Here is a 23,800-nt window from a genome sequence, read left to right on the forward strand (position 1 = left end):
TATGTAATTTAAAAGTCATCCCTTCTAAAAGTAGAGAATGCCCCGGATGCCTGCTTAAGATCCCTTCCCACCAACTTGCCTTCTTGTCTGAGTGTATGGTGAAAGGGGGTTCAGAATTGAGTCTAGTATTCCCTCACTTGCTTTTGGTCCCACATGTCAGCTGCTGTTTTGCTCAACTCTGTATTTTCCCCTGCCTATCCCCAGACAACAGCAAAGCTGCTGGCCGGTTGGTCTCAAGTGGAGACAAGGTGAAAATGAATCTACAAGACCCTGCCAAGATTAAAAGTAAGATAAAGTTTGTGCCACTCCCACTTTGCCCTACAGGTCAAAACAAATTATGCCAAGGTTTGGGGGAACATAGATCCTCATTAGTTTTTTACTAGTCAAGCTTACCAGTCAATTTGAGAGCTGTGGAATCTAGAAAGTAAACCTGTTTGGAGCCCGGGTTATAGATTGTTTGCATTTATACCATAGTTCTTATCTGCCTGGGGCCTAAAATTTTTTTCCTCTGAGTTTTATCTGCTTTTCCTGGAAATTCCTTTACCTTACATGATTGGTTTATTAAAATGACTGGACTTGGTGAATTGCAAGCCGAAGGCAAGTTCATTCTCTTGCTGCCCTTTCAAACCTACCCTCTAGATCAGTTTTCCTATCTTAGACAGGCCCTGTAGCTTTCCTGTTTACTTGGCACATGAGTAAGAATCTCTTTTCCAGTAGCTGAGAGTCCTTTCTGCCCTAGTATTAAAACTTCAATATTTTCTCCAATTCAAAGCACCTCTCCTCCTTCAGCCTGGGCAAGCCTTGGTCTGAGACAAGGGGAGGTGGCAAGGTTAGGTTCTTCTCTCAATATCTCTTGGCTCTACACTCACTCAAGAGCTGCTGGTTTGGGTCCATCCAGGATTGGGGAGGTGGAAGAGAGAGGAGAGATCAGAGTGTGGAAGTATCTTACCTAATGGGCACAGCTGTGAGGTAACATTGGAAATGGAGGGTGCACGATCACTAGCTCTTTCCTCCATGAGATGCTTTCATCAACTCCACAGTGAGGGAAGAAGAGTGGTCAGGCACCACAACTTGACATATTGGGAAAGAAACATAGTCTTTCTTCTACTGCCTGGATGTGAGTGAAGAGCTAGGACCAGCATAACCTGTTCCACTAATACGTGTGTGGTCACATAGGTGGTTTGGTGCATTGCCTTAGGACGTGGGGTGCTTGGAATTAGGGTGACCAACTCAACCCGGTTTGCTGAGAACTTTCCCAGTTTTGCCACTGAAACTCCCATGTCCTGGGTACCTTTCAGTTCTGGGCAGACTGGGACAGTTGGTCACCTTCCTTGGCACTTAGTAAATTGTTCCCAACTGTTGGGACTTCTACTAAAATTTTGAGAAAACAAGAAAGAATTTAAAATTCTGTCACACTTACTTCTAGAGGTTAATTAATACCATCATAACAATTTTTTTAAAATAATCTTAAATTATATTCTGACTGCTATAGTATTTAATAGGGTTTATAATGGGGTTTCAGTGTTATTAAATGAGTATGCAAACAGGGGACACACAAATAGTTAAATCCTGCATTGCTTAGCCAATCTATTTTGAGAGTAAAATGCAATAGTGCTATATTATGAATTAGCTGATTTTAAGCTCCAAATCTCCTTTATACCCAAAGCTCCATAGGCTGGAGTAGACTTGAATGTATTTCCTTTTCCTCCCTAAAAATATTAGACCTAACAAGTTTGACGAAATGTAAATCCAACATACCCACTAGTCTCAGGAAAGGTGTAACCAGAGACAGACAGAGAGAGAGCAAGAAGGAACTCTGTGTTTGCTGGGCTGTCCAAGGTTGCAATTAGAGCTTTAGCACCCAGCCTTACTGGAATATAAGAGAGGCAAGAATAAGGTGTCTGGAGCTCTTCTCATTGGGCTGTGAGCATGGACCTTTGGAAGAGGAGGGAGGAATGAGAGGGAGTGCCAGAGATATCCTAGCCTTCCAGAGTCCCTTTCCACTTTGGCATCTTGGGTGAGGAGAGCCCCTCAGAGAGCCATACCCAGATGGATGACCTTCTATTGCCTGGTGACTCCACCTTCCAGAGGGAGCAAAAGGATTAATCTACCTCTTCGAGAAGCATATTTCCACCTTGTTAGTAGTTCTTCTTAGCCCATGGCTATTGATATCCAGTCTTCTACTTACTTACACAAGTTTATCAATTTCTGTAGACTTCCTCTTTGAGCTTTTATTATCTGGGTTAAATAATAACAGAGTGACAACTTGTAAGGCGATAGCTTGTTTGATTTTGTGATAAGGTCTAGTTATCAATATTTGTCCCATGGGGCCATTTTGATCTTAAGAGATAAAAACCCTCTCAGTCACTGTTTAGTCTCAAGACCAGAATGTGGGATTATTTTACCAAGCAATAGGTCCATTTTGGGTTTGATTGAAGGAAATATCCTTTTAATTTTGCTATTCTAATATGCTCATAATCTGCTTAGAGTTTACAGCACTTAGAACTGAGTAGTCTGGAAAATATTTCTTCATGAGGTCTACATACCCCACCTAGCACTACCAAATGGTAGTCATTGGATGGTGGGCGTTGAGCACAGAAAGAAGGAAATGAATTTGTCTTCCTGCCTTAGAAAATAAAACACCTTTGAATGATAGCAAACCTTGACATGCATATCTATAGCCAATTAACTTACAAGTGGAAGAACATTCTTTGCTGCAACATCTACCAACTCAGTCCTTAATTATTATTTGAAACTAAGGTTTTGGAGGACTCAATTTTACCTTTCTCTTGGTTAGCCTTCTTCTGGTTAGTTTCTTAGATTCTAATATCTTTGTCCAAACCCAGGTGGACAAAGCCTGTGGTCACATTTACTATAACTTTCAGCACAAACATACAAATATCTTCATTCAAGGTGATGTGTATAACATGTGTGTCACCTGTGAAGCCCACCATAGGGTTTCCTTTAACTCACAGGACTTCTATCTATTCCTGTCTCTCCACAAAAAGAAATCTGAAATGCTTTCACTTAATTTTGTGGTTTTTGTCTCAATTTTCTCTGAATATTTGAGTTTCTGTAATGTAAGAAATCATCATCTTGATCTCATATATTTGTTGGAAAGACTAAATAAATTAGTAGATGTACAATTGACATCCATTGGGCACTTAACACATGGCTGCTTGAGATATAGGTGAAATGCTGATTGCAACTGTTTGTTTTACTAATGTGGGGTTATGAAAAATAAAATAGAAGGTGAGCCTAAGATTAGCCATCTAATTCTTGGTATCTTAAAGACTAGGGATTATATATTTTTCTTTATACGTTAGGCTTGGGGGAAGTTACATTTAAATGGAAATTTTCGAAAGCACTTATATATGCAATGCAACTGCATGTCTGTGACTGTGATTATATTTTTCTATTTTCTCAGGGAAAATGAGAGGCAAATATGCAGTCCACTTAACTGGTAGTCACGGAGCCCCACAGACAAGAATCCGGCCAAGAGGTAAAGAAGAAAAGGGGAACAGATTTTCGATAACTAAACAGTTCATTTCCTGTGCTTTACTTTGTGATTTTAGTAATAAACCCACTTCCCTAATTGCCTTTTGTAGCTTTACTATTGAGAAATGTATATGATTTGGTCCATTTTCAAAATGTGTCAGGAAGAGAAAGAAGGTAATCCCACAAACAAATAACTTGGCGATAGATCTAAACCAGACTCCATGGGTCCGGGGGCCACTACAGTGCTGCTGTCTCCACTGAACTAATAACTTTCAAGTTGGAAATAATCTATTGCCATATAAAGGGTATACATAACCCACACATTATTTAGGTGACCTTTCTCTTGCTATACAGTCACAGGTTGCAAACCACAGGTGACCCGGAGTGGTGGTCGGAAGTCTATGTCTTTACCTTCTTTTGACTATGTGAGCTTAGGAATGTCACTTGACCACTTTTACCTCAGTTTCCTCAACTGTAAAGCAAGAGAGTGAATTAGGCCAACCATTTGTCTCAGTCCATCCCAGTTCTAATAGTCTACCTATTTCAAAACTGGTCTCTGGACCACGCACAGTTCCCCTTCTCCCATCGTGGCTCTGAAATGTCTGCTGGAAGGGCAGCATCAGCTACACATCCTCCTTGAGTTAGTTCATTTGATGACCTGTACCTCTACTTCTGTGGAATCCAGTCTCCAGCTGCCCTCCCCCCATGCCATTTGTAGATTACTCTAGAGCTTCCTGAGCTCCTCTTTCAGCTATGGAGAAAGCTGATGTGAGGGAGAGATGATGCAAAGCAGAGAACACAAATGGAAGGCGGACACCATCTCCATTAGGTTTACCCCATCATTATCCTCTCTCTGCTCGCTCAGTCAGAGCTCAAATAGGGAGATACAAGTACGGTCTCTCACTTTGTCTCCAGCTACCTTACTACAGTGAAACAGTATAGCTGGAGAGCTCCCTTCAGAACATGACAGAAGCTGTATGTTTCATTGTCATGTAAGAATCAGTGAGGCTGACTAGATTGGGAGTTAAGATAGTTTTATTGAAGCCTGATGTCTCTGCTAAGCATTCTGTTCTTGTGAGATTTGAAGGGTGAGATAGAGGTAGACATTCTGTAGTTATGTATCAAAAATACCACTGGAAGAAAGACTTTGAAATTCTAGAGATTTGTGGAATAGTTTCCTAAGTGCCCCTATGTCTTTATAGGAGCGACCTCAATGGGGGTGGAGGGGTGCATGTGCAATTGCAAAATGACACATAATGAAGAAATCTTCCCTTTCAGGGTCAAGAAAGTACAGAGGTAAAAGTGTGGATTTTCGCTCTCAAATACTCCCTGTGACCTGTGGTCAGCTGAAGGGGACATTATATAAGAAGAAATTGAAACGAGGTGGGTTTCAAGGTCTACTTTAATTTGCAACTTCTATCTGAAGGAATCCCAAGAAGTGATGGAATTACCATGTGAATTACACATTGTTCAAGGAATTGGGGCCACAGTTTGGCTTGAGAGAAGGTGGATGTGATCCCTAAGATGATATTTTCACACGTTAAGAAATCATACACATTAAGTGCTCACTCCCACATGAAAGTGTCCACAGGGATGCCCAAACAACCAAAGAGAAGTGAATCAGAAATAAAAGGGAAGAGGCCCTCAGACTCCACTTCATATCCTCTTTCCCTTCTGGATCATCATCACCAGGCCAGGGTAGTAGTGATGTAGTGAGAAGATCACAGAATTTAGAATCAGAAAACCTGAGTCCCAGCCTCAGCTATGCCAAGAGTGATGAATTCAGCTGAATAGAGAATGGGACCTTTCTGAGCCTGAAATTTCTCATCTAAAAAAGGGATAATAATTAAAGATCTACCTCCTGGTGTAGCTGTGAGGAATTAATTTACATAATTGATGTAAAATATTTTAACAGCTTAACTGAGATGTAATTCACGTATCGTACAGTTCACCACTTACAGTGTACAATTCAATGTTGAATTTTGTTCATATATTCACAGGATTGTACAGCTATCACTACAATCTAATTTTAGAACACTTTTGTTCATCCCCCACTAAAGGAAACTCCATGACTATTAGCAGTCAATGCCCATGCCCACCTCACACCACTGCCCAGACCTAAGCAACCATTACTTTATTTTCTGATTTATAAATTGGCCTATTCTAGGTACTTCATATAAATGGAATCATATAATATGTGGCCTTTTATGAATGGCTCTTTCACATCACTTAGCATGATTTTTTCAAGGTTCATCCACATAATAGCATGTATTAGTACTTCATTCTTTTTTATTGCCAAATAACATAATATTTCATGGTATAGATATACCATATTTTGTTTATCCATTCATCAATTTGGGTTTTTTCCACTCTTTAGCTATTACAAATAATGCTGTTTTTTTTTTCAATTTTTTTTCCATTTATTTTTCCCCCAAAGCCCCAGTAGATAGTTGTATGTCATAGCTGCACATCCTTCTGGTTGCTGTATGTGGGACACGGTCTCAGCATGGCCGGAGAAGCAGTGCGTCCGTGCGCGCCTGGGATCCGAACTCGGGCCGCCAGTAGCGGAGCGCACGCACTTAACCGCTAAGCCACGGGGATGGCCCCAAATAATGCTGTTTTGAAATTTGCGTACAAGTTTTTGTGTGAACATATGTTTTTGATTCTTTTGGATGTATACTCAGCAGTGAAATTGCTGGTTCATATGGTAATTCTACGTTTAACTTATTGAGAAAACACCAAAATGGTTTCCACAGTGGCTGGCCTGTTCTCTATCTCCAGAAAATTGAAATCCTCTCATCCTCCAGAGTCGCTTGCTTTTTTCCTTCATAGATGATTTTGAAATAATTCTAAAAGTTTGATTTTGATGACGATTATCACTTTTTTGTTGCACAAAGTTTCAAGAAATGTTATCACAAAGCAGGAAATCTCCTTTAATGGGACTTACAGCCTGGGTTTGGGGATTCTGAAGTCTGAAAGGAGAGGCCAGACTCTCCTGCTATTGTTCTTGAGCCCAAATGGGTGTCTCCAGATCCAGTGTGGTAGAAGGCCACTGTCTGAGTTCTGAGGACAGAGAGGGCTCAGTATCAACTTACCCTGGTCTTACAGGAGCCTTGGTGAAGAGTATACAGCGTGAAGATGGAAAGTGGCTCACTCCCAGGGAATTTGAAGTCAATGGAGGCTTTGCAAGATCAAAGAACTGGAAGCTGAGTGTGCGCTGTGGTGGGAGGCCCCTACGATGGCTGATGGAGGTATTCCGGTGACAGGGGGCAGGAGATGTGACTTACCTTGTTGCATCCTAAAAATAAGATCACTATTTGCTCACCAAATATTTGTTGAGTTATAGCTGAAGCCCTGATGCACCAGACTTTATCCTCTCACCAGGGGAGAGGTGCCCCACATTGATAACTTCAGTACAATGCAGCACGTCAGTGTCGTAAAAGGGGCTCTGTCAGGGTAGATGCAGGAGCTTGGAGGAGGGAAAGGTCATTCTGATTAAGGTGACTGCAGACAACTTTATGCAGTGAAAGAAGACAGTGTACAGTCACACAAGAGGGAAAAAGACTCTCCAGAGAAAGAATGACGTGAAAACCAGGACCATGACTAAAGTAGATCTGTGGGCTGAGGTAGATGGATTCTGTGTGACAAGGCACAATCCATCAATTGGGGTTGTTTGTGGAGGGATTTAATGCCAGGCTAAGAAGTGGAAACTCATAACATAGGCAATGCAGAACCAGGGAAGTCTTCTGAGGTGAGAAATGACATATTTAAAACAGTATCTTAGACAGCCATGGAGCCTTGAAATGACTTCAGTGTCTTTCAGCCCAACAAACCTATACTCAACCTACAATGCTCAACTCAAATGTCACCCCTCTCCGAATATTTTTGAGAGGAGCTTAAAAATGCCAGATTCAGAAAACAGAAACACAGGCTAACCATATACTTAAATCTTTTTATCTTTCAGAAAGGATTTCTACATAATCCTGCAAGAACTTATGGCAGGAGACAAAGGGTGATTATTATATGACTTTTTACAAGTTCTCATCACATTACTGATTTTGGTACAGCATGTTATTTTATGGTTTCTCAATTGGGTAATTATAATTAAGCTTCCTCCTCTGCCCCACCCCAGCCCCTTTTTCTGGGGAGAGCATGTGCCTTCAGAGTTGCTATTCTGAAGAACAGGTTGCATATAAAGCAAGGTCTTCTTTGAATGGTAATCCATTTGAGATGGAGATGATAAGGACTCATCAAAATAGACCTCATGGAGGTACTTTAGCTAGAGATGCAGACACTGTATAGGTGTCAAAGTTGTAAAAGCAAACATGACTGTGGAATACATAAAAACATTTCACAATAACATGATAGGGTCTTCTTTAGCTCAAACCCAGGTTTTTATCATCAATGTTACTATTTTCTAACTTTAATGAATAAGATGGAGCAAAAGTTTATTTACAGTCATTTAGATGACCCCACTCTAGTAGATAGTCTATCTTGGAACATATATGAAACTATATATCATTTCATAAGATGGGCAACAGAAAACACATTTCTTTTCTGATCCTTTACATCCCCTTCCACCTTCCAATAAAATATACACACAAACACGCAGAATTCTTTATCAGGGGGAAATTGTTTGTCCTTCATGAGGATGATGCTGTTGGGGAGGAAGCTCTTGGGAGATCAATATACCATATAGAAGGGGATGATCTGGAAAATTCTTTACTTTGTTCTACCAGAGGGGCCGTGCAGACCTCCTTTCTATCTGAGAAAGTGATTTCTCCCTCTATGGAAGAAGGCTATGGAGACAACAAACAAATACATAAAGTGCAGTGTAGATTGAGGACAAGGTGATGGTTTTCCCAAGGTCCGGTATGAATGAGAGCTTGAGCAAGAAGGAGAGGGAAGAAAAGCCATTCTGACACACTTCAGGTAGAAATGGCCACCTGAGACATTCACAGACTGCTAGAATAGATCACCCATAGCTGGCCAATGGGACTTCATCTTCCACTAGGAATTTGAGGTCCAGACCTTTACATTATCTGATGTTTTGGCTGATTTGAACTCTCATTCCTTGGGACATTTCGTCCACTGGATTTCCTAAAGGGAAACTATTATTTGACCTATTTAGTATGTTAAAGACCAGCATCTGTACCCATTCCCCAGGTGTCAAGAATTACTCAGTCTAGATTACCAAAGTGAGCTGGCAACTACCTATCAACAGGATCTGCCCATGCATGGGGGCAACACTTTTCAGCAATAAGCTGCTGTTGCCTCCATATTTGTATCTCCCCATGAGCAAGAATGGAAGGTCCCCAAATTGGCAGATCCCAGAATCCATTACTACTCTGGGGGTCCTCTGTGCCTCTCAGAACCTCTCTTGTTGATGGAGCCCCTTGGTTTCTGGAAACTTCAGTGTTAGTCTTGGCACCACATCACACCTTCCTGGCTCCTAAGGGCCAGGGCTCCTAAAGGGCCACTAAAACTTTTGTTGACAGTTGCTATGTTGTAAAATAATCCCATATACTCCTCCAGAACAATCATTTATTGTATGCTAATATTTTTGCTTAAGAAATAGCAAATAATCTCTTTTCCTAAGCAAAATAATGCTCATTTATCATTCATTCAACATACAGTCATGCGTTGCTTAACAATGAAGATACGTTCTGAGAAATGCGTTGTTGGGCAATTTCGTCATTGTGCAAACATCATAGAGTGTACTTACACAAACCTAGATAGTATAGCCTACAACACATCTAGCTATATTGTACTAATCCTGTGAGATCAACATCATACATGTGGTCTGTCATTGACCAAAATGTTGTTATGTGGCCCATGACTGTATAATTATTGAACACATACTAAATGCCCAATGGCCATTAAAGAAGATTGAAACAATATCCCAGACCTCAAGCATTTCTTCAACTTCACTGTCTAACATGGAAGAATAACTAATGGGGAGGGGTGGAGGATTCTAGGCCACACAGAGAGGCGGGCAGTGACACGGCCACTTCTCAGGCCATTGTCCAGTAGATCACTCTGTCCTGGGCTAGAGATAAAAGCTGAGGTTGCCTGATCCCAGAAGGGAAGGAGGCCAAGTTATTCTACTGAATGTGTAAAAGTGACATAAGTCCAGTGGGTGGTAGTCAGTTACCTCTGAAAAGTCAGCTAGCTGACATATTGGGATTTGGGTGAAGGGGAGAGAAGGGTGACCTTCTGGAAGAAGAGCTGCAGACTGGGGACCTTGGATGCATTTTATCTTCACGACTATGCCCTAGAAGAGCTGCAGAAGGCAATGGAGCTCTTCTCTGGGACACTTGCAAGATTCCAGGACTCTGGGCTGTGTGGTTTCTGGGGGCTCTTGGCAATGAGTCTTCAGCCTGATACTCTCATTGCAGCTCCTCCAGTGGGATGGCACTTTCTAACATAAAGAAAAATACCTGAAGGCCCCTGAACATAGGAGAAACAGAGGAGTTTCTCCAATTCTATCTGTGTAAACCATGAAGGGCCAGACTCCCTTCATTGCCTCACAAAGGCCCACCTTGGGTCTGAGACTCAGGGATTATAACTACATTGGGCCAAACAGTGGTACTTTGGCACTTTTAATTCTCCTAGTAGATATATATGTCCGTAAAAACAGGTATGAAATAATGGGTAGACGTGGCTTGAATCCCTCAAAAGATGTCTCTTTAAATAAGTGATGGGTGCAAACTTCACATTCAATAATGTCACTCAATCATTCTCTCTTTTTGGCAGAGAATACTGAAGTCTCACAACAATGCCTTAGTTGACCCTTATGTAAGTACTAGCTCCCACCCGTAACCTCAGAATAATCCAGACCTTTTCTCTCAGTACATTGTCTGTGTCGTTGCCGCTTTTCCCTGAAGCATGCTCACACTCAGTGGGAGCATGTTGCTTTGTGTGATGAGCAGAGAACAGCAGATGCATCACCTACGCCAGGTAGATGGTTCTGGGGTAGGGTATTTCAGCATGAAAGCATCCTTTCCATTTGTTCAGTGGAAACCTTCTCATTTCCTCATTTCACCTTGAAAGTGAGTATGGGAGACAGAGCTCTAGACCACTGGGGTCTCTAGAGATGGTGCTTGAAGTGGTAATGGACAGGGCTGGCCTGCAGATTAGAGGTAAGGAGCAAATTTGAGAGGATTGCAGCATTTTAAAGAAGGCAAGGGAAGGAAAATCCCAAACATTCATCCCAAGGTGCAGGCAGAGCTAAGATAGGTTGAAGCATCAGCCAGAAGGAATAAGCCAGGCCAAGCTGGAGAGTTCAAGGTGCAGACCTTGTTGTGAGTCCTGCAGAGAAATGTACGCAGGGCAAGTGGGTCCTTTATGGAACTCCTGGAGCCCATCCTGAGGGAGCCACCAGGGTGCTGAGCTGATTAGAACTGAAATCATCACCATTTATCAAATCACGGACATTTTTACTCAAACTGGTATCATCTGTCTACCTGCTTTAAGGTCTGCCAAAATTATGGATGGCTCGCTCTCTAAGTTAAATCATACTTTGATTTCTTTCATTGCAACAAGATAGACATTTTAAGCAGAGTCACCTTTGCACAACTCAGGGGGCAACAATCACATAGGATATTATGCAGTAATATTGATACATAACATCCAACAGAGGAGGGATAGTCAAATAATTTTACATATACTTTACATCCAAAGCAATACCCAACAAGATTTAGATCTTACCCACACTGATTTTGACCCTTGGACAACTAAGGGAGTCTTCAGTCATCTAAACAGCACTGGAGTTCAATGTTTATGTGGCTTGTTTGGGAGGGACGTAGACACACAGGGTCAGGTCTCACAGCCCATGGCCGAGAGTCCATGGGGAGGAGAGGGAATCTGTTCCAGCAAGAGTGCCCTTACCCCTGTTAATAATCTTTCCTGGGACGGATATTACAAGCCAATTCAACATTGACTGATAATATCTCCATGCCTTAATAACGAGCCTTTGCTGAGGCTAAATCTCAACTTAGGCTACCCACTGGAATCATGTGAAGACCTTTGAAAAGTAGCATTGTCTGGATCCCACCCTAGAGGAAATTCTGACTTAATTAGTCTGAGCTATGACTTGGACATTAGGATTGTTTAAAAGTCCCCAAGATGATTCTAATACACAAAATTACCCAAGCTATGAATTAATGAAGAATACCAATGCCTTTGCCCCACCCAGACCAATCGATTCAGATCTCTGGCATTGGGACCAGGACATTAGTATTTTATACATTTTGCCCAGACAATTCTAACGTGCAACTGGCTTAGAAAATAAAGAGCCATAGAGATAAATCTGTTAAAAAGAATACGGATGTGAGATTCTTAAACACTGATTATACTTGTTATTTCCTTGTTCTTCTGAGGAGAGGGTTATCACATTCTGGGGAGGTATAATGGTAATCTGCGAGCGGCTGCACTCATGAGAAGAAAAATGGCTGTGTGCCTCCATGCTAGAACAGTCTAAGTCCCCAGTTGAGAATGTCCTTGAGGATCCTCCAGAACATTGAATGGGAGCACTTGGCAAAGATGTTACTTGGGGCTATCATTTCCTTTTACAAGGCCATTTTTAAAAACAAAAGAAATGGCCAGAATCCCAGTTCACCCAACACAAGCATTTTCACCCAAAGCCCAGAACAAGACTCAACATAATTGTTAATTAGTGTCATTTCATCTTTTATTACTTTCCACACTAAGAAATTTATTCCATCTTATTAAATTCTCCATATATCAAGCTTCCACAAGTCGATTTAGTCATTGCGGTGCGGGCAAATGGATTTAACACTTTATTTCAAGAACGTTCTTTATCTGCAAGGGTAATAAAATTATTCAGATTCCTATAAAATCATCCTCTGGTTTTGTTGTTAGTCTTTCTGTGTTAGAATCTCTGATTTTGTAGGGAAAATTTTTCTGATCTGACACACAGGTGCCTCCTCTTGAACTTCACTGCAGACCACGATTTCTTCTTCTGAATTCTTTACTCCACGCTACTCCTTCATAGCTCAGGAGGAAGCATATGTGTCCATGCAGTTCACACAAAGGCAATAGGTTCTAGATTCCCAGAGTGCTGGCCTTCTGGGGTCTCATGGGAGATCAGACATTGTTTTATCTTCTAGCCAGGAAACTCAGATGTATGTGAGATGTGCCGGGATGGAGGATGGCTGTTCTGCTGCGATACTTGTTCAAGATCCTTTCATAAGGACTGTCATATCCCACCTGTGGAAACTGAGCGGTTTGTGAGATGCAGCCCCTTCCCTCCTTTGTAGGCACACTTCTTCCTGCCTTGCACACTCACCCTGCAGTGTTCCTACTTGTGTCTAGATGGGGAAAGAGCAGGGCCATAGATACGGGTCCAGCGGTGTGATCCAGAGAGCTGTTTAAAGGTGCTGGCAGCAGGAGGGTCATGTTCTTTGCTCTCCTCAGGGATGCGAGGCTGGTGGCTGCATCCTTTGCCTATGTACCGCTACTGTGCTTTCCTAGAAGGTTTCCAGCAGGGACTCTTGTTCACAGGGGTGGAAATGCCAGTTGTTTGTGTTCTGTACGTATTCTGAAAAGGCAGGAAACCTGGCCAGGTTCCCTCATTTTGCCACATTCTCAATTGGCTGGTGGAGGCCCGAAGCCCCCAGGAGTTAAGGCCCAGTTTCTGAAACTCCAGCCTGGCAGGCAGGGGTCCTTGGTCTCCCAGCAGCTGAGACGAGGAAAGGAGAGCCCACCATTCACCCTGACACCACCCTCCACCCACTGACCTCCTGCCACAATGTCCATGGGAGTAGGATCATTGGTTCAGACCCCACTTGGGGGGCTTGTAGACTCTGGCAGGTGTGCCCTTTGTCCTCCAGCTGTGTCCATTGGCTATTTCTGAAAGGAGGACAGTGGCAGCTGTAGGAACAGTGGCTGTTTCCAGGGGCCTTGCCCTTGCTCACTTATGCCCAACCTCTCAGGAGCCCGTGGAGTTGCTCCTTCTGCAGGGTGAAGGAGTCTTCAGGAAGCCAGCAGTGTCATGGAGAATCTGAGGTCCTGGCAAGGGAGATGGGGCCTGAGGAGCAGTTGGTGAGTAAGATTCAAACCCTAAACCTTCTCCTTTCCGCACACACGTGAGAAGTCAAACAGACAAAAGGCGAGGGGAAGGGCGCCCACAGGGAGCCTGCTCTTTGGAGCCATGCCTCAACCACACTGAAATCACACCAGAACTTGTTTGCAGAAAAAATAACTCAGCCATCTGCAAGAACCACAGACATTGAGGAAACTTCTAGAAGACTGGTGTGGTCATGCCTGTCAGTCTGAGTGTGCATATGGGCTCATTCTTTCCAAGCTGCTTTTCATTCACAGCCTCCTTCTTTTGCAGAAATGTGAGTTCCTCCTCCTGAAGGTCTATTGCCATTCAGAGAGCTCCTTTTTTGCGAAGATTCCATATTATTATTATGTAAGTAACAACACAAACCGTGATTAGAGGCTGCCATGATGATACCTGACCTTGAAGTGGGCTCCTGTGGGATTTGTGATCTGAGTGTGATCTGAATTCCCGTGGGAATGAAGATATGAGCTGCCATTATCTTTATCTCAATGTAATTCTGCTGGAATTTATGGGAATCAATAGAAGGCAGACATTGAATTATTTCAGTAATTCTCCCACTGATTTTCTTTTTTTCACCAGATTAAAGAGGCTTCTCAAAAACTAAAACCCATGTGGTTGGACAAAATCAAGAAGAGGCTAAGTAAGCAGGGTTACCCCCAAGTCGAAGGGTTTGTGCAGGACATGCGCCTCATCTTTCAGAACCACAGGGCGTCTTACAAGGTAAATGGCTCTCCCTGCCTCCATTTCTTTTTCTCTCCATTGAGTTGCTCTGTCCTTACTTTCAGGTGTTGGGAAATTTTACAGTTTCCGTAATCCTATGACAAATCTGCACAAGCAGTCGTTCTGGAAGTGAGTGACTTCTTCCATTCAGGGCTTAAGCTCACCATGGCAGAGTTACTGAGTCAGAACTTGTCCCTGCAACCAGAACCCCAGGCCCCTGAAAACTCATTCCCCTCTGCAAAGGCAACAGGTGCCCACAGAGAACAGTCAAGTCCTCCCTGCTCCAAACCTGAGAAGAGAATTGCATGTAAAAGTTGTATTATGCTTCTTATCTCTCCCCTAATACATTCACTTAAACTTCTCAGAAATCTTAAACTCCAGATTCTTTGCATGCGAATGGAAAAGGAAGACCACTGATTGTACTTAGAAATTTCTGTACTATTTGAATGATTACAAAGAACATAGTTTACTGTCCTAACCCTCACTAAAATAAATAGCCCAACCATTAAGTTAGAGTCCCCAAGTGTGGTAATGATTTCCCATTCTGTCCAATAATAAGAAATAATCATGCACTTAGGAAAGAGAAGTTACTCTCAACTGCATGAGTTTTTAAGCTTAACCTGGTTAATGTAGCTTAGGGTGTTTAAGACAAGAGTCTTGATCATTCTCAATTGCAAGGTGTCTAACACTGATAATGAGGTTCATTATTTCTGTCTCTATTTTTTTTTCAGTACAATGACTTTGGCCTAATGGGACTTAGACTGGAGGCTGAATTTGAGAAGAATTTCAAGGAAGTGTTTGCTATTCAGGCAACAAATGAGAACAGCTCACCTGTGTAGTGGATGCTGGTGGTACCTTGGAAACCCCCCTTGGAGCAGGCTTCTCATCCTCCAGCTGCTGTGAGGGTTGGCTGCTGATGCCACCCCTCCCCAGCGTATTGCCTTCTGCCAAATGGAGCCAGCTTCATCTGCACATTACTCCTCCTCGACCTGGAGCCTGCCCCAGCCCCAAGGTGGAACCATCTGTGTGGTGTGTGATTCAGGCTCCTGTGCTCCCCATGGGATCAGGCTGGAGCTAGTCTCCAGCTGTGACAACATCCTTGCTTAGCTTTTCCCATCACAGTATCTTGCTTCCTTCACTTCTCCTGAGAGAACTCTCACAATAAATCACTTACTTAAGAGCCTTTATCTCAGACTCTGCTCTAGGGAACACAGCTTAAGATAATAGACCTAGCAAGCAGGCCCTAAGGATGGGGTTCTGCAGTTGGATCACTGTCTAGCAGATGGTGACAGGTAGAATACCAATATCCCTGGGGTGCTGTAACAGTGCAGTTGTCAGACTTTCACCTGTAGGAAACTGGATGAGATAAAGGGGAAGAGATATACTAGCTGGTGCAATTGTCTGGCATTTACAAAGGCAGAAATAGTAACTGTAAGATCTGTGGATTTGGGTGGGTATTGCTAAGTGCCGCTAATGTGTTAAAAAGAGTAAGTGAAGGGCTTAAATCTACGAATCACCACCTAAAGCAAAGAGACCCTCATACCTGCAGCTGGAAGGCAGACAGTAAGGAAGGCCCAGCACCAGCCCTAATTATAAGAATGGCGTAATTTCAGAGAAGTCTGAATTCTAAGCTCAGAATGGTCTTTTATGCCAAAGTCAGGGCCGTGATAAATAAGGAGTAAAGCCTTGAAACTCAGAATGGGTCTTTCTAGGCAGATGCACATGAGAACCTTGAAGTTCAGATCCCCTTGAACCCACTGGTCAGAATTCCTACCCCTTGTTAGAAGACAGACCCCCTACCCTCCCAAACATCTTGTCTGAATGAGGACTACGTGGAGTCCTCTCAGCATGACCCAACTGGGATCCTGGGTTGTCCTGCTAGCTGAACAAAGGGTTTACTCCAATGGAGCTGCAGGACTGGCCAACAAGGACCAGCAGGAGCCAGGAGATTGCATCTGGGAGTGATCCTGGATGAAGTAAGGTGGAATATGAAACTGGAAAAGAGAGAATTGTCAATACAGGTGCACTCCCCTGTACCACAGAGTTTAATTAGCCTGGCAAGGGCCAAAGGTGATGACTCTGATATCCTCCCAAGTGGCTCTTTGAGGCTTGATATAAGCCACAGAACACACTAGATGAAGTGGAAGTAGAGATACCAGACATGCCAGGGCAGACTATGGAAAAGGGGGATCTGAAGGCCTAGGGAAATTTGCATGGCTCTACTCTCCACAACTGGAAAACCATCCATCAGGTGACTGGGTTCCTCAGGAGGCCTCAGAGATGCTAACTTAACAAGGTGATAAGGAACACATGACTGAGGGGGCACCAGCATCCTTGAGATTCTCAGTGGGGTCTGTCCACTGTAAGTCGGAATAATATAGGAATGTTTTACGGAACTGGATTCCCTAGTCACAATGGAAATGACAGGATTCCAGAGTAACGGAAGCCAGGTGGGAGCATTTAATTGTCAGAGCAAGAAAAAATAATTTCTTAAATGGGCAGCAAGGTTAGAATGACAGCAAGGGGTACCTGGCCCATAGATGTATATGGAGATTGCTAATAGGACACAGTGTTCTTATAGACATGACAGATGGCCAGCCAACAAGGACATTGCTTCATATATATCATCAAAAGAGATTAAAAATAGATGAGTAGAGGGCTGAGATCAGCTATCTCAATAAAAAGTGAAGATCCTCAGCTCAGTATCCAGAATGGAGCCAGTTCTGAGGCCTAGAATCTGCTGATTGAAATGAGGGCAGGACTCATGAAAGGACCTTGCAAATGTACATAGTAGTGATTCCCTCAGTTCTTCACCAAAAGCACCTATGGCCATTTATTCAAGTAACCATATGTCAGAGAAAGGAAAATACACAGATCTCTTAAGAGTTGTTGATACAGCATCGAAGCTGATGCTAATACCTGGAGACCCAAAGCACCATCACAGCCCCTGTTAGAGTAGAGTGTATGGAGGTCAGGTAATGTCCACCGAACAGTGAGTCCACTCTATCCACAAAGCCAGCCAGCAGTCATTTCCCCAGTTCCGGAATGTATAATCAGGACACACATAGCCTGTTGGCCAACCCGGTTCTTTAACCTAATGTTCCTTAATCTATGAAATAACAATGACTGTCTTAGGAAAAGCCCAGTGAAAAGCCCAAACTGAAGTTTTCCATAGTGAAAATAGTAAGTTGAAAGCAATATCATATTCCTGGGTTGGGGAATGACAGAGATTAGTGCCACTGCAAAGACTTAAAAGATACAGTGGTTGTTACCCTATTACATCTCCACTGGATTCGGAAGTCTGGCCTCTGCAAAGCTAGGTGGTTCGTGGCTACAAGATGACTACTAAAAACTTAACCCAAGTAGTAGCCCCAATTGCAGCTGTTGTGCTGGATGCGGTATCTTCATTAGAGTAGATTAACATGGCCTGTGGTATGTGCTATGCAACTATTAAGATGGAAAATATGCTTTAAAAATATCCAGTAGTGGGGTTGGCCCCATGGCCTAGTGGTTAAGTTCGGCGCATTCCACTTCCGTGGCCCAGGTTCGGTTCCCGGGTGTGGACCTACACCACTTGTTGGCAGCCATGCTGTGGCGGTGACCCACATACAAAATAGAGGAAGATTGGCACAGATGTTAGCTCAGGGCAAATCTTCCTCAAGCAAAAAGAGGAAGATTGGTGACAGAGGTTAGCTCAGGGTGAATCTTCCTCAGAAAAAAAAAGAATCCAGTAAGATATAGGATGAGAAGCAGTTCACATTCACATGGACTGGACAGCAGTACATGTTTACAGTCTTTCCCCAGGAATATGTGAATTCTCCTGCTCTCTGTTACAATATAGCCTGAGGGGACCTAGACTGTCTGGACACTCTGCAATACATAACGTTAGTCCTCTCTATATATATATTTTTAATTATTTTATTGAGGTTATATTGGCTTATCATATTGTGTAAATTTCAGGTGTACATTATTATATATCTGTTTTTGGATAGACTGCATCCTGTTCATCACCAACAGTCTAGGTTTTATCCATCACCATACATATGTGCTCCTTTACCCCTTTCACTCTCCCCCCAGCCCCTTCCCCTCTAGTAACCACTAATCTGTTCTCCTTATCCATGTGCTTGTTTATCTTCCATATATGAGTGAAATCATACAGTGTTTGTCTTTCTCTGTCTGGCTCATTTTGCTTAGCATAACAACCTCAAGGTCCGTCCATGTTGTTGCAAATGGAATGATTTTGTCTTTTTTTATGGCTGAGTAGTATTCCATTGTGTGTATGTGTGTATGTATATATATACCACATTTTCTTGATCCATTCATCAGTTGACGGGCACTTGGGTTGCTTCCATGTCTTGGCTACTGTGAATAAAGCTGTGATAAACATACGGATGAATAAATCCCTTTGGATTGTTGATTTCATGTTCTTTGGATAAATATCCAGTAGTAGGATAGCTGGATCATATGGTATTTCTATTTTTAACTTTTTGAGAAATCTCCATACTATTTTCCATAGTGGCTGCACTCCCACCAGCAGTGTATGAGGGTTTCCTTTTCTCCACATCCTTTCCAACATTTGTTATTTCTTGTTCTGTCAATTATAGCCATTCTGACAGTTGTAAGATAATATCTGATTGTAGATTTGATTTGCATTTCCCTAATAATTAGTGATGTTGAACATCTTTTAATGTGCCTGTTGGCCATCTGTGTATCTTCTTTGGAAAAATATCTGTTCATATCTCCTGCCCATTTTTTGATCAGATTGTTTCTTTGTTGTTGAATGGTATGAATTCTTTATATATTGTGGAAATTAACCCCTTGTCGAATATATGATTTGCAAATATTTCTCCCAGTTGGTGAGTTGTCTTTTCATTTTGTTGATGGTTTCCTTTGCCTCGAAGATTTTTAGTCTGATGTAGTCCCATTTGTTTATTTTTTCTTTTGTTTTCCTTACCTGAGTAGACACTGTATTTGACAAGAAATTGCTAAGACCAATGTCAAAGACTGTACTGCCTATATTTTCTTCTAAGAGTTTTATGGTTTCAGGTTTTACATTCAAGTCTTTAATCCATTTTGAGTTAATTTTTGCGTATGGTGTAAGATAATGGTCTACTTTCATTCTTTTGTATGTGGATGTCCAGTTTTCCCAGCACCACTTATTAAAGAGACTTTCCTTTCTCCAGTGTATGTTCCTGGCTCCCTTGTCAAAAATTAACTGTCCATAGATGTGTGGGTTTATTTCTGGACTTTCAATTCTGTTCCATTGATCTGTGTTTCTGTTTTTGTGCCAGTACCATGCTGTTTTGATTACTATAGCTTTGTGGTATGTTTTGAAGTCAGAGATTATGAAACCTCCAGCTTCGTTCTTTTTCCTCGTGATTGCTTTGACTATTTGGTATCTTTTGTTGTTCCATATAAATTTTAGGATTCTGTGTTCTATTTCTGTGAAGAATGTCTTTGGGATTCTGATTGGGATTGCATTGAATCTATAGATTGCTTTAGGTAATATGGACATTTTAACTATGTTTATTCTTCCAATCCATGAACATGGAATATCTTTTCATTTCTTTATGTCTTCTTCGATTTCTTTCAATAATGTCTTACAGTTTTCAGTGTATAGGTCTTTCACCTCCTTGGTTAAGTTTATTCCCAAATATTTTATTCTTTTTGTTGCGATTGCAAATGGGTTTGTATTCTTGAGTTCTCTTTCTGCTAGTTCATTATTACTGTATAAATGCAACCGATTTTTGTATGTTGATTTGTACCCTGCAACTTTGTTGTAGTTGTTGATTATTTCTAATAGTTTTCTAGTGGATTCTTTAGGTTTTCTATATACAGAATCATGTCTTCTACAAACATCGAGTTTTATTTCTTCCTTTTCAATTTGCATCCCTTTTATTTCCTTTTCTTGCCTAATTGCTCTGGCCAAAAGTTCCAGTATTATGTTGAATAAGAGTGGTAAGAGTGGGCACCCTTGTCTTGTTCCTGTTCTCAGAGGGATGGCTTTCAGTTTTTCACCATTGAGTATGATGTAGGCTGTGAGTTTGTCATATGTGGCCTTTATTATGTTGAGGTACTTTCTTTCTATACCCACTTTATTGAGACTTTTTATCATAAATGGATGTTGGATCTTGTCAAATGCTTTCTCTGCATTTAATGAGATTATTATGTGATTTTTATTCCTCATTTTGTTAATATAGTGTATCACATCAATTCATTTGCAGATGTTGAACCATCCCAGCATCCCTGGAATAAATTCCACTTGGTCATGGTATATGATCTTTTTAATGTATTATTGTATTTGATTTGCTAATATTTTGTTGAAGATTTTTGCATTGGTATTCATCAGCGATATTGGCCTGTAATTTTCCTTCTTTGTGTTGTCCTTGTCTGGTTTTGGTATTAGGGTAATGTTGGTCTTGTGGAATGAGTTAGAAAACCTCCTGTCTTCTTCCTAATTTTGGAATAGTTTGAGAAGGATAGGTATTAAATCTTCTTTGAATGCATGGTAGAATTCACCAGGGAAGCCATCTGGTCCTGGACTTTTGTTTTTGGGAGTTTTTTGATTACTGTTTCAATCTCTTTACTTGTGATTGGTCTATTCAGATTCTCTATTTCTTCTTGATTCAGTTTTGGGAGGCTGTATGAGTCTAAGAATTTACCCATTTCTTCCAGGTTATCCAATTTATTGGCATATACCTTTTCATAGTATTCTCTTTTGTATTTTGTATTTCATAGTATTATCCTTTGTATTTCTGTGGTATTCTTGTAATTTCTCCTCTTTCATTTCTAATTTAATTTGTTTGAATCTTCTCTCTTTTTTTCTTAGTGAGTCTGGCAAGGGTTTGTCAATTTTGTTTATCTTCTCAAAGAACTGGCTCTTAGTTTCATTGATCCTTTTTATTGTTTTTTTAGTCTCTATTTCCTTTATTTCTGCTCTGAATTTTGTTATTTCCCTCCTTCTACTGACTTTGGGCTTTGTTTGTTCTTCTTTTTCTAGTTCTTTTACATATAGTTTAAGAATACTTATTTAGGATTTTTCTCATTTGTTGAAGTAGGCCTGTATTGCTATAAATTTCCCTCTTATTACCACTTTTTCTGCATCCCATAAGAGTTGGTATGATGTATTTTCATTTTCATTTGTCTCCAAGTAGTTTTTGATTTCTCCTTTGATTTCTTCATTGATACAATAGTTGTTCAGTAGCATGTTGTTTAGTCTCCACATATTTGTGACTTTTTCAGCTTTTTTCTTGTGGTTGATTTCTAATTTCATAGCATTGTGGTCAGAAAATATGCTTGATATGATTTCAATCTTAAATTTATTGAGGCTTGCCTTGTTTCCCAACATGTGGTCTATCTTTGAGAATGTTCCATGTGCACTTGAGAAGAATGTGTATTCTGCTGTTTTTCGATGGAACGTTATATATATCTATTAAGTCCATCTGGTCTAGTATTTCATTTAAGACTATTGTTTCCTTGTTGACCTTCTGTCTGGATGATCTATCCATTGATGTAAGGGGGGTGTTGAGGTCCCCTACTATTATTGTTTTGCTGTCAATTTCTCACTATAGGTCTGTTAATAGTTGCTTTATATACTTTGGTGCTCCTGTGTTAGGTGCATATATGTTCATAACTGTTATGTGTTCTTGGTGCAATGTCCCTTTTATCAATATATTCTGCCCCTCTTTGCCTCTCACTGCCTTTTTTATCTTGAAATCTACTTTGTCTCATATAAATATGGCAACATCTGCTTTCTTTTGCTTGCCATTTTCTGGGAGTATCCTCTTCCATCCCTTCAGTCTGAGCCTATGTTCATCTTTAGAGCTGAGATGTGTTTCCTGGAGGCTGCCTATTGTTGGGTCTTGTCTTTTTTGTGTGTGTGTGTGAGGAAGATCAGCACTGAAGTAACATCCATGCCAGTCCTCCTCTTTTTGCTGAGGAAGACTGGCCTTGGGCTAAAATCTGTGCCAATCTTCCTCCACTTTATATAGGATGCTGCCACAGCATGGCCTGACAAGTGGTGCATCAGTGTGTGCCCGGGATCTGAACTCAGGCCGCCAGCAGTGGAGCGCACACACTTAACCACTATGCCATGGGGCTGGCCCCTGGGTTGTGTCTTTTAATCCATCCAGCCACTCTATGTCTTTTGATTGGTGAATTGAATCCATTTACATTAAGAGTGATTACTGATTCGTGAGTGCTTAATGCTGCCATTTTATCTCTTGTATTCTGATTGGTCTGTATTTCCATTGTTTATCTTCCCTTGTATTTCTGACTGCCATTTCAGTCAGAAATACATTCAGGTGATTTTCTGTGATGATTTTCTGAGTTTTCTCTTTATTTATGATTTGTGACTCTTCTCTGATTTTTTGTATTGTGTTTACCATGAGCTTTCTGTAAAAGATCTCATAGATGAGATAGTCCATTTTCTGATAGCCTCTTATCTCCATTAGCCTGAGGAGGTTCCATCCCTTTCCTCTTCCCCTTCTATGTTTTTGTTATCACAAATTATTCTTTTCCGTGTTGTGAGTTTGTGACTAAATTGAAGTGTTTATTGTTAATTTTGACATTTTCTTTCCCTTTATCTTTTATGTTATAATGAAGTGTTTGCTAACCTGTTCTGACAGAGAACTGCAATTTTCTGATTTTGTCTGTCTATTTATCTCCTTGATCAAAGCTTTGTAAACCTTGGCCTTTTTGTTTCAGATAGGAGGGCTCCCCTCATCATTTCTTGTAAGGTAGGTCTTGTGGTGATGAACTCCCTCAGCTTTGGTTTATCTGGGAAAGTTTTTATTTCTCCATAAGATCTGAATGGTAATTTCACTGGATAGGGTATTCTTGGCTGATACTTTTCGTGTTTCAGTATTTTGAATATATCATCCCATTCTCTCTTAGCCTGTAAGGTTTCTGCTGAGAAATCCACTGAAAGCTTCACAGGGGTTTCTTTGTAGATTATTTTCTTCTCTCTTGCTGCCTTTAATATTTTTTCTTTGTCATTGACTTATGACAATTTTAATATTATATGTCTTGGAGAAGGTCTTTTTGCATTGATGTAATTAGCAGTTCTATTGGCTTCATGTACTTGTATGTCCAGTTCCTTCCCCATGTTTAGGAAGTTCTCAGCTATTATTTCTTGAACAAGTTCTCTGCTCCTTTCTCCCTCTCTTATCCCTCTGGGATACCTATAATCCTTATGTTACTTTTCCTAATTGAGTCAGATATTTCTCAAAGAATTTCTTCATTTTTAAAAAAAAATCTTAGTTCTCTCTCCTCCTCCACCTGGAGCATTTCTAGGTTTCTATCTTCAAGGTCACTAATCCTCTTCTCCATATTGCCCACTCTATTTTATATGCTTCCTACATTATTTTTTATCTCATTAATTGTGTTCCTCACATCCACAATTTTTTTTTGGTTCTTTTTTAGAGCTTCAATTTCTTTGGTGAAGTGTTCCTTCTGTTCATTAATTTTATTCCTGAGCTCAGTAAACTCACT

General features: G+C 41.1%; 1 protein-coding gene across 1 annotated transcript in view; it reads left to right on the plus strand.

Moving 5' to 3' along the window:
• Nucleotides 1-15,488, plus strand: part of LOC131399106 (nuclear body protein SP140-like) — a 72,727-nt gene extending 57,239 nt beyond the window's left edge. The window contains exons 18-28 of the mRNA XM_058533175.1: nt 205-285; nt 3,428-3,502; nt 4,777-4,881; nt 6,607-6,749; nt 7,463-7,510; nt 10,255-10,296; nt 12,630-12,745; nt 13,455-13,563; nt 13,859-13,936; nt 14,168-14,308; nt 15,040-15,488. Coding sequence (XP_058389158.1) covers nt 205-285; nt 3,428-3,502; nt 4,777-4,881; nt 6,607-6,749; nt 7,463-7,510; nt 10,255-10,296; nt 12,630-12,745; nt 13,455-13,563; nt 13,859-13,936; nt 14,168-14,308; nt 15,040-15,147 — 1,046 coding nt within the window. The 3' untranslated portion in view covers nt 15,148-15,488. The remainder of the gene's footprint in view (nt 1-204; nt 286-3,427; nt 3,503-4,776; nt 4,882-6,606; nt 6,750-7,462; nt 7,511-10,254; nt 10,297-12,629; nt 12,746-13,454; nt 13,564-13,858; nt 13,937-14,167; nt 14,309-15,039) is intronic.
• The last annotated feature ends 8,312 nt before the right edge of the window (nt 15,489-23,800 follow it).

Source organism: Diceros bicornis, chromosome 37, assembly GCF_020826845.1.
Source record: "Diceros bicornis minor isolate mBicDic1 chromosome 37, mDicBic1.mat.cur, whole genome shotgun sequence".
Taxonomy (NCBI): Eukaryota; Metazoa; Chordata; class Mammalia; order Perissodactyla; family Rhinocerotidae; genus Diceros; species Diceros bicornis.